Genomic DNA, 11,176 nt, shown 5'->3' on the forward strand with positions numbered 1-11,176 from the left:
TGCCGTTGTGATATAAACATGTTATACAGCATTTTGTCTCCAAATGTAAGTACTTAAGTAAAATGCTTTTTAAGGGTAGAATATATGAGAGTGTAGAACAAGAGGTTTTGAAACATAATGCTGAAAGAAGTAAAGCTCATCTGCCCTCTACTGGTCAAATAGAAGCATAGGAGACCATAAAACATAACATTTTGGGGGGGAAAGTGATTTTTAAACAAAATATGAATAATTCTTCTGATTGAAGAGCAGATAAATCTAAACCAGATGACAGGTGTTTAAAAAACAATCCTAAGAGACTACATAAAAAAAAAAATCAAATTTTTATGCAAAAGATTAATTATAACTTCCTCTTAGTCTTTGACTGATCTTTCTCAAGTTCAAAATACATTTTATATTACAATTAGAAAATCTTATATTACGTGAAAATGGGTATAAGGGGAAGTCTAGTCAGGCAGATAAAGAAAGACAGTTGTGATGGTGAGGGGAAGAGAACTGAAATAGGATCTGTTTTTTTCTGTGGTTTGTACCCGTAATATTGAGTGACAGTGTGCTCAGAAGGTTAGATCAGCCAACTTGCTGAAGCACAGCTTCTCTGATCAGCATGTCGGACGAAAATGGTACTTACTATTACTTTAATGATACTGAATATGACCAGTTTGACGATATGTGCCTCTACTCGGGCATGCAGGGCTCCTACATTTTCCTACCGGTTATTTATTACCTGATATTCTTCACTGGATTCTGGGGCAACATCTTCGTGATCACAGTGGTGGGAAGCAAAAGCAAAAAAGGGGGTCGCCTGGTGGACACTTTTGTGCTGAACCTGGCCCTGGCTGACCTGATCTTTGTCCTCACACTGCCTCTGTGGGCCATCTCCTCCAGCCAGAACAACTGCTGGGACTTTGGTGATGCCAGTTCACTTCTTTGCAAGCTGAGCAGCTATATCATCTCTGTCAACCGCTTCTCCAACATCTTCTTTCTCACCTGCATGAGCATTGACCGTTACCTGGCTATAGTGAGGATGATGGATTCCCGGTACCTGAGGAGTAGTCAGTGCATTCGCATCACTTGTGCTGCCCTTTGGATCGTCTCCCTCATCCTTGGCATCCCATCTTTGGTCTATCGTAACTTGGTGCTGTATGAGGGCGGTCAGGCCTGCATGGAAGATGAAAGTTCAGTGTTCTTGGGCATTAACCTGGCCATGGCGTTCCTCACTTTCATCATCCCAGTGCTCATCATCGTGCTCTGCTACGGGACCATCATCATGCACCTCAACAGGCACCAGGTCACTGCTGGGAACACCCGAGCCGAAGCCCGTCGCAGACACTCCCTGAAGATGGTCCTCTGCATCATCCTGGCGTTCATTGTGTCTTGGCTGCCCTACAACACTTTTAAGTCCATCAAAATCATTTCCCGTCTCAAAGATACTCTTCTGAGCTGTGAAACCAATGCATTTCTCAACAACGGGAATCTCATCTCCGGCTGCCTGGCATTCTTCAACAGCTGCGTCAACCCTGCCATCTACTTCTTCCTGGACCACCACTTCAGGCGCCGGGCACAGTTTCTGTTCCAGAGCTGCATCGGGAAGACAAAAGTGCTGCACAGCTTCAACTCTTCTGCTTCGTACACCAACCCTGGCACTTCTGAGAGCTTTGCGACAAATGGTGGGCGATCGCAGCTTCAAATGTCCCTGAAGGAGGAGAACTGAAAATTCCCTTCTAGAAGTCTGGAGGTGGTAAAGTAATTGTTTTACACTTCTCTTAAATCCAAATGACAGGCAGATTGGATTTCATTCACATTTAAATTTCTGTCTATTTTCTCTGAGTAACAGCCAGGTTTTATTGCAATACAACAGTTAAGAATCCTTTCTTTTATTTTTACTTTTTTCTTAAAGAGTATTTTCTAGATTTTACATGTAAAGTTTTAAAATTCTGATGTTTTTCTTATGTCGAAAATGCTGTTTATTTTTGCTTATGCTGGACAGAAGTGCAGACCTGGCTGTGTTGTTATTGTGTTCTAGGATTTGCAGTAAAGCATTAATCCAACTGTAAATACTCATATTTTTATGTTATCTCCTTAAATGTGTAATTTTGTACTTTTTTGAGACTTCATAATCCAATGTAAAATTCAAGAACTTTTGTAAACTTTTATGTGGAAAATAAAATAAAGATTTTGCAGCTGTATTCCTGCAGGTTCAATGACATAAAACAATTTTTATTCAATTATAATGACCAAATATGCAGACAAATTAACAAAATTTGTCTATATATTTTGACTTTTATCATTTCAAGTTGTTCATAAAATGATAATATCTTTGACTGCAAATATGTAGGTTACAGTTTAAATATATATTTTAAATGACTAAATTAAGACATTTAAAACATAAATAATTGTAATAATTGCAATAATAATAATCGCAATAATTTATGTTTTAATGACAACAGAAATAACCATAAAAATATGTCTTCAACATGCTGTAATAACGGTTGAAAAAGTTTCACACGAGTGTACGCTATAGATGAGTTTTCACACATTCAGAAGTCCTCACAGTCGAAACATAAAACCATCAAAGTGGTTTCGTGTCACCCTTAAGCTGCAATTCAGGTCATATTTGACGTTATGTTAAATTTATCATTATTCAATTACAATGAAAACACCTAAGTGACAAATACTTGATGTTCTAAATGATTTTTTTCCCTCATCAAATTTACAGCTGTGTAATTGAGATGAGTTTTAGATAAGCAACAGAGAAGTCTGGTTGTGAAGTCGACTCAGAGAGATTTCTCAGGGATGCCTTCCTGCTGTTTGTGTAAAATACAACACCAACAGACTGACAACAGTCTGCTGCTGAAACATAAAATATTACTCCTAATATCTAAGCTTTATCTTTGCAGATTTGCTTTTCCCATATTTGGCAACTTTCTCTATCCTTCTAATTTTCTTAAAAAAACAAACAGGAAAAAGCATCTATGTGCTTTGACCACTTACTGAGGTGAATTCTTCACATTACAGGTTACTGCTGTGAACTTTGCACACAATACGACCCGCACCACAAACTGTCTTCTTTACAGAGTGCATTCAAAGGACAGCTTTACACAAAAGGGGGTGGTGGTCTATCTAAACACTGTTTTGAGGACATTATAGATTTCCTCCTTCTGCATGAAAGAAACTGTTTTGACTGCATCGAAGCAAAAAAACAAACAACAAGATAAGTAAGGGATACAAATCTAAAAGCTGCAAAACTCACATGGAAGCATTGCATTGCAAAGATGATCAAGAAATACAAATTTCTTAAATTTACTCTTTTTTACCCTTAATTTGAGCAGGTAAATAATGACGTATTTTCTTTCTCTCAAAATAAGATAATTAGATAAAATGAACTTGAAATAAGACAATGTAATTGATTTTTTTCTCGTCTTAAATGTAAATTGTCTTGTTCAATTACGAAAGTGTCTCACTTCCCTACTCATACCAAGAAAAAATGCACTTATATAAAGAAAAAATGACATATTTAGATTTCAATGTTTTGCAGTGCGCAGATGATCACAACAGGAAACAAGAAATGTCAGTACTGTTTTTCTGATTCTTGCAATTATTTTGACAGTGCAAGAAATAAATTCTAATCAGGAAGTTGATATTAAATATTTTCTTGCAAAAAAAGGAATTTTGTTGACCACTTAAAAGGCAACATTAGAACATATCCCATTTATGTCATCTTGTTTACACTCATAAATCCATGTCTTTGTAATTGTACACCAATTATTTCCTACTTTTTATTTAATCTACACCTTTATGTTTCAGTCGTGGATCTTTTTTGTGCCTTTGCTTTTCACAGAGCCCCGTGAAGCAGCTGCTTGGGTGTCCTTCAGCTCATAATGTTGCCTTAGCCTGAGGTTCAGAGGACGCTATGATCTTATTTGATGATCTCAAATGGTTTCTCTATTTCTGGCTGCTAACACTATAACCTGGACCAGTTGCCTACATCCTACCACAGATCAAATCACCAAGGACATGCTGCTGCCATCACCGTGCTTCATAATAGTGGAGGAGCTGACCCAGTGTTGCTGCCAGGTTCCAGCTTCCTTTGATTTCATTCTTCTGTTTTTTTCTTTGCTATCCTTATAAATGTCAAACTTTAAATAAACCTGTGTGATTCGTTTTCAAATCACCAATCAAGCTGTGAGAGCATCTTGAAAATTATCTGTGAAAATCATATTGACCTGAACTAAGTTTTAAAGGAGATAACAGGGAATATTTAGCGATTTAGGAATTTTATAAATAGCAATAATGTCTGGAAACAAGTGGTCAGGTTGCGTTTATTGGCTTTTTTGTGGAGATGATAGTTTAAAAAAATGGGGAATGTGAAAACTTTCTAGTTCCTCGGTAAAATTCTTGGAGAAGCATTTTCTTTATGTTGGCTCATGGGGCTTCTGCTGAAACAGAGCGAAACCCCCCTCCAAGCAGAAAAAAATCAAGCATAAACCCATTCTTACTTGTTTAATTATAGAGACATCTGTCAGCTGTGAGGTCTCCTGAAAGGAAGTCTGCAGGTGCATCGCTGTGAGAGCTCGAAGTATGGTTAGACATGTTCACACACATATACATACACTAAAATGTGACTTCTCAGAATTCGGCCGTATTCACTTGACTCTTTTAAAAAGAAGTTCATGTACTAGAAAGTTCAAATGTTCAAACATGCCCACTGCTTTTTCAGTGGCGGGTGCAGAATGAATCAGAAAGTCTGAAAGCTGAGAGAACCAGGTTAGATGCCAACCTTTGGTAGCAAGGTCAGGAAAAACCCACTTTGCTGCTGTGAGAAATAGTTTACAACTCAGCAACAAGCGCTGTCCTACCTTTCAAGAGGCCAGATTGTTGTTTACTACTCTTCCACTAACAGGAAGAGTCTTCACCGCTCTGTCAGACACCAGCTTTGCATATTGGTTAATCCCTGACACACACTGCTACATCCTTCAAATCACGCTCTTTTCTTTCCTACTTGAAAATATGAAATACAACAATTTCAATGCACAAACTCCTCCTTTATTCCTGAAAATAAAACAAAACGGGTCATATAAGTAAAATAAGGTAAAATTGTGCCGATTTATTTTGAATTTATATATGTGCAGCTTGCACGTTTGTTACCATGGTTTCAGTTTTTAGATGAGAGCTGTTGACAACCTTTGTCTTCACGCTCTCTGATTGCTTGGGGCACTGCTGCTCTCAGGTTTAACACCCAGCTTGACTGCATTTGTTTATGGTTTTTTTTTTTCATAAGCAGACTTTAGAGAAGTTTTGTCTGGGGTAAAATAAATCCCTCTGACGATCGGATGACTAGTTTGACAGTGTCACATACAAAACGAAAGGTGAGAGTCTGGCTTTCATGTCTTATCAAAGTTTCCTTATGCTTCAGCTGCCCGTTTCCGTGCATGTTAATGGTGAGACAATCAGATTGTATTTTTCCCACAGTGTTTTAGCTGTACCCAGCACTCCGTCTGCTCTTTACTCATAGCTGGAATATAAACCCCTTACAACAAAGCTTATGATCGCGTGTGTGTGAACTTGAAATCACCTCTCTGTATGACATTCCTCCAACTGCTCTTTCTTTTTTCTCACAATGTCATTTGAAACCAGAAGTGGGTAAAGCAGCCAGAAATTGTATTCAAGAGAAGCACAGTTTCAACATATATTTGAGTTAATATAAGCAACTAATAGTATCCTCTAGACCAGGGGTAACAAATTAATAATTAGGGGAGTACGAATAACGAAAATCAACAACGAGTAAAGGTCTGTAGACATTTTTTATTATAATCTGTTACTTTAAACAGAATTTAACACTGAAATAAAATTAGTTTTTTATGCATCTATGTTATACATTGACTTTTTAAATAAAACATATTAAAAATGAAATAGAAAATTTTTCCATTTTAAATTCTAAAGTGTTTTTTTAAGTAGAGAACAATCTTTCAGTTTGGTTTATTGAAAATTTCCTGATTGACATATTTTATAAAACACCTGAACTGACCATTTGTTTTTGTTTTTTTGTTTTGTTTTTTTTTTTTTATGGTTTAATGAGAGCAGTGGACTTTAGGCTGCCAATGGTGCAGCACCATGAGGAAAGTAACATATCCTACTTGGTATGCTGCTATAAGATTAGACTGCTGGAAGACATAGGGGCCAACTTTTCATTATTGTGCTTCATTCCATCTCTACTCTCCCATTCTCCAGTATTTCTTGGTTTAATCTCTTATGCTGTCCTGGTTCTGCTGAAGGTTTCTTCCTGTTAAAAGCGAGTTTTTCCTCTCCACTGTGGCTGCAAGCATGCTTAGTGTGAGGGATTGCCTTCAAGTCAATGAGTCGAAGAAATTAATTAGTTTTCCTTAGATAGAATTTTTTGAACCAATCTGACTGGAGGATCTGGTGAAGTTTACCTCTGGTGAACTGTAAAGTTACTTTAAATCATCAAAATGGAAATAAACTGTTTATGAAATTTATTAAACTACACTTCCTAATTAGAGTTACAAATATAAATATTTTTTATACATTTGTCTGGAAACCCCCACCGCAGGATGATGATGTTAGTCTTACAGGACAGCTGAACACCTAAACCGAGGACTAAATATAGGCTGCAGGGGGTAATGATTCACTGAAGGCTTGTTTTATTGGTGAGCAATAGGAAACAGTGGGCAAAACAGTAAAACATGAGAGGGTGATGGTAGGTGACATAACCTTCATAAAAGACCATAAATTCAATACACATAACAGCACTGGTGACACATTAGCTGGGGTTTAGTGGTGATACCTCCAGAATGTAGGAAGCAGACATAATAACTGCAATGTTTTAACACTTTCATGTAGAAAAGGCAAACAATTTATCAGGTATCGTTTGCCTAACAACCACCACTGTAGGCTGCTTCATCTGTTCATATATTTAGATGCCTATTTATTTCTATCAGTATCTCTTTTTTTTATAGGGCTACTCTCCAATTGTCTTTTACTCAGTACTTGCCACAACCTTTATTAATAGCTGAAAAACTTATTTAATTTTAAGCAAAATATCTTTGTTAAAAGAAAGTGATCCTAGCAAAGAGCCCTGAGGAACACCAAATATTATAATATTAGTTCATTTAAAAGAAAAGTCAATCATATTCTGAATTATTCTGAAAGTACTTAAAACATGAAATTATAACAAACTGTTCAATAAATGATAAGTGTTTTATAATTAAAAGTCATTTTCATTTTGAATGTGCTTTACTGGAGACATCCATGTTTGTAAAAGAATATTACGTCACGGTGCGGTATTGGCTGTTGATCAACATTTTTCTTCCAAATGTTGGCAGATGTGTCTAGTAGTTCCCATTGATTTTGCTTGTAAAGCGGGGAGAATGGCGCTAGGCTTACCGCACCGTGACGTCACTGCCGGAAGATGTCAGGAGGGAGGTGTTAGTATATTTGGGCAAAAATGGCCGCTCCATGACTAAATGATTGTGGCAAAAATTATTTTTTTTCATTTTTTTACTGATTAACGCTAAATTCATAAAATCAATTAGTACGTATTAGTTTTAGCTATAAATAATGATCCAGTGATTATTCCTTGCTGACCGCACTTTTCCTTTATTTTATTTTATTATTTACTGGAGTTCAGTTTAAAGTTCTGCAGCGAAACATACATGGATATAACTCCTTAGATTCTGTTAGGGGTCAGGGTTAGAGTGTATCTTATCAGGTTTTCCTTAACTCCGGGTTTCTGGGGTAACCCCTGCATAAAACAAACTATTAAAAGTTGAGGAAGTAAATATGAGCAAAGACCAACAAAATAAATAAATAAATATCAAAAATAAAAACACTGATCTGGGAAATTGAAATTGTTTTCAACAAATAATGTTAAATAGAACAAATAATGTTCAATATTTTGGATCTGAGAAGGTTATTCCATTGTTCTTAGTGTTCTGTGTGCTTAAGGGTCTTTTGTCTTTCACAATAGTCTTTAGTGTGGGTTTGTCTGTTCACTTATCTTAAAGACTCCCCTCTTCTGCTGCTGCTGCCTTAAAACACATTGGTTTCTGGTTATGGTTTTAAATCTGCACAAAATGCATAGGGGTTTTTTTGTTTAAAAAAAAAACTAATGTTTAAAAAGACAGGTTTCTTGAAGCAGATGTTCTTTTAAAAAGTTGAGGTGATCCACCGAAAGTGTTGGCCTGTTTGTAGATATTCTTCTGCACCATTGCCAGGCTCCAACTATAGCTGCCCTAAATTCAGTAGATGGCAACATGCATACATATTTCACAGTTAAACCACAAAGATGCAGAGCGATCTTACCAACGCTGCAGCCAATAAATGAAACAAGTGATGTGGTTTCCTAGTTCCTTAAAACTTCAGCTGAAGTCTGCATGACAAGATTTGATCTGTGCAAACTAAGCTAAAAGCCTAAAGCAATGCCAGAAGTGTCTTAGGCATGGGGCACCAGAGGGGGGATCCACTTTACTTCCCTAAATGTAAGGAAAGAAATAAGTAGTGCTGCTCCGTGTGCAGCTCTGTCTGGAGTGCACTTGAGCAAAGCCCTGGCTGAGTCTACTACTCAATATTCTATATAGTGTTAGTGTGAGACCTTAAGAGTAATATCACTGATATTGAACAAGAGATGCTAGTTCTCAGTGTAGATCCTGTAAGGAAACATTACGACACCTTTATGCCAATGTGCTTTTTTTAAATTTTTTTTATTTGTGATATCTTCTTTGTGGTTGTTTTATGCAACGTCCGCAGTGAGTCACATCTTTTATAAGAATCCTATCAACTCAAAAGGTTCATAGTAATTCTTTCACAAATATGATTGTTATTACATGAAATTCTGGACTTTTTATAAAATTCAAAACTTTCCTAAATGGATTATGCATTTTACAGCATGTTAAATCAATGCTGGATGTTTTATAATGGTATGTTGTTTATTTTACTAAAGTTTTGCATTTAAAGTACCGTAGTTTAATTTCGAGTTTCTGGTTACAACAAAGTGCAGCATTCTGGATTAACAAACACCAATATGTTTTAGAGGCTTGTTGCTTGATGTTCAGAATAAATACAGAAAAATGTTCTGTAGGATACTGATAAATATATAAACAGATGTTCTCTCATTTATATAAAGTCTGAGTTTTAATTTTTTCTCTCTTGTTTCTCTGTTGTTTTTATTGTGTTGTAGTTGTTGTTTTTCTATTGTATTTTTATAAATCCCTCTATTTAACAGTTTGTGACTCCGTTCATTCTTTAATTGTAGTCGTGGGAATGAGAAACGGTCTGTGGTTTATGTTGCAAGTTCCACATCAGGGCCGCGTGATGCAATGCTGACCTCTAGCGGATGGATGCAACCAGTGCAGAGACTTAGCTGGATGTGATCATGAATATGGAGGACCAACTCTACCATATTTAAAAATAAATACAGACATAAATACATGCTCAATAAATAAATAAGCATATAACTAATGGCCCCCAAAAATACAATAAACATATAAATATGGGTAGAAATTAAATTATACACAAGACATAAATGTATGAATCTCTTTTAATTAGCAGAAGTTGACCGTCGAAGACACACCCTTCCTTATTTGCATAATGAGGCAGAAATGCATTCAGAAATGGAAAAACGACAGGAAGAAATAAATTGCATTGAAGAAATATATAGGGTAAAAAATACAAAGGAAGAATAAAACAGATACAAATATTATAACATGCACATAAATAAATACTTAAAAAATAAGTAATTCATAAATAAAGTTGAATATTATAACGGACAATTAATTCAAATTAATTCAGTTCAATTCAGTTTATTTCTATAGCGCCAGTTCACAACACATGTCATCTCAAGGCACTTTACAGTTCAACCAGATCATACAGTCAAATTGATACAAAGTTTTCTATCTAAGGACAACCAGTTGATTGCATTGACTCATTGACTCAAATACAATCCCTCACACTAAGCATGCTTGTAGCTACAGTAGAGAGGAAAAACTCCCTTTTAACAGGAAGAAGCCTCCAGCAGAACCAGATTCAGTGTAAGCGGCCATCTGCTGAGGCCAACTGGGGTTCAAGGAGACAGAAGCAGGGATAGAAAAAGCAGCTGTAAAAGGTGGCCTCGTCCAGGAAACACACAGCCAGGCAGACAAGCTCCGAGCCAGCTCCCATGTCAGAGGATGAAGAGAGCACATCCAGCCGGTAGCGTTGCACCGATACCGATACCAGTATCGGACGGGGCCCCGATACTGCCCTAAAATGGTGGTATTGGTATCGGCGAGTACCATAGGCAATAAAAAGTTCTACTGGATTCACTTTGTATTAGATTTTTTCCTGCTTCACAAAGGTAGGCAGCAGCTTGACAAAGCCATGATGGCAATTATTAGGCCCGAGCAGCTCACCGCTGCGAGAGCCTATTGTTCCTGTACCGTTTATTCTTCTTTTTCTTTTTAGGCCCGAGCAGCTCACCGCTGCGAGAGCCTATTGTTCCTGTATCGTTTGTTATTAGGCCCGAGCAGCTCACCGCTGCGAGAGCCTATTGTTCCTGTATCGTTTGTTATTATTATTATTATTTATTATTTTTCTCCGCGTAAAAGAAACAGCTTTTTGGAGGCTTTAGCATGTTCAAAAACTCACCAAACTTGGCAGTAAATTGTCCCCCTAGTGAAATTTACGTATGATAATGGAATCCAAAATGGGCGTGGCCAAATGGCTCTACAGCGCCGCCTAACGTGAGTTGGGGAAAACCGTAAGTCACAGAGATTTGAGATTTGGCAGGTGCATAGATCTCACCAAATCATGAAAAAAGTTACATTATGGGTATGCTCTAAAACCTACAGGAAGTCGGCCATTTTGGCTCAAAGGCCGATTTTTGGAACTTTTTCAATTTTGTTGACGTCGAACTTTCGCGAACTCCTCCTAGGGACGGTGAGCCATCGGCTTCAAACTTGGCATGTATGCAGATAAGGCATGTGAGATCCAAACTTATCAAACTTTTTGAGTTTTCCAGCATTTTAAAGGGGTGTGGCCAGGCCTCGAAGTTGGCGTACTCGCCAACATTTTCAAAATGCAATAACTTTTACATATGAAACTGAAATGACACGAAACCTGGTAGTATTAATCCTCTCTCAGTTCCCAACAAAACTGTATGTTAAAACTGTTACATAATTGAAGCCAC

At 37.0% G+C, this 11,176-nt stretch overlaps 1 protein-coding gene across 1 annotated transcript; it reads left to right on the plus strand.

The window, feature by feature from the left end:
- Positions 1-563: 563 nt before the first annotated feature.
- Positions 564-2,053, plus strand: gpr25 (G protein-coupled receptor 25). Its single transcript, XM_038283106.1, has one exon. The coding sequence runs from the start codon at positions 602-604 to the stop codon at positions 1,706-1,708; it is 1,107 nt and encodes a 368-aa protein (XP_038139034.1). The 5' UTR covers positions 564-601; the 3' UTR covers positions 1,709-2,053.
- The last annotated feature ends 9,123 nt before the right edge of the window (positions 2,054-11,176 follow it).

Source organism: Cyprinodon tularosa, unplaced genomic scaffold (assembly GCF_016077235.1).
Source record: "Cyprinodon tularosa strain WSP-4 unplaced genomic scaffold, ASM1607723v1 ctg1044, whole genome shotgun sequence".
Taxonomy (NCBI): domain Eukaryota; kingdom Metazoa; phylum Chordata; class Actinopteri; order Cyprinodontiformes; family Cyprinodontidae; genus Cyprinodon; species Cyprinodon tularosa.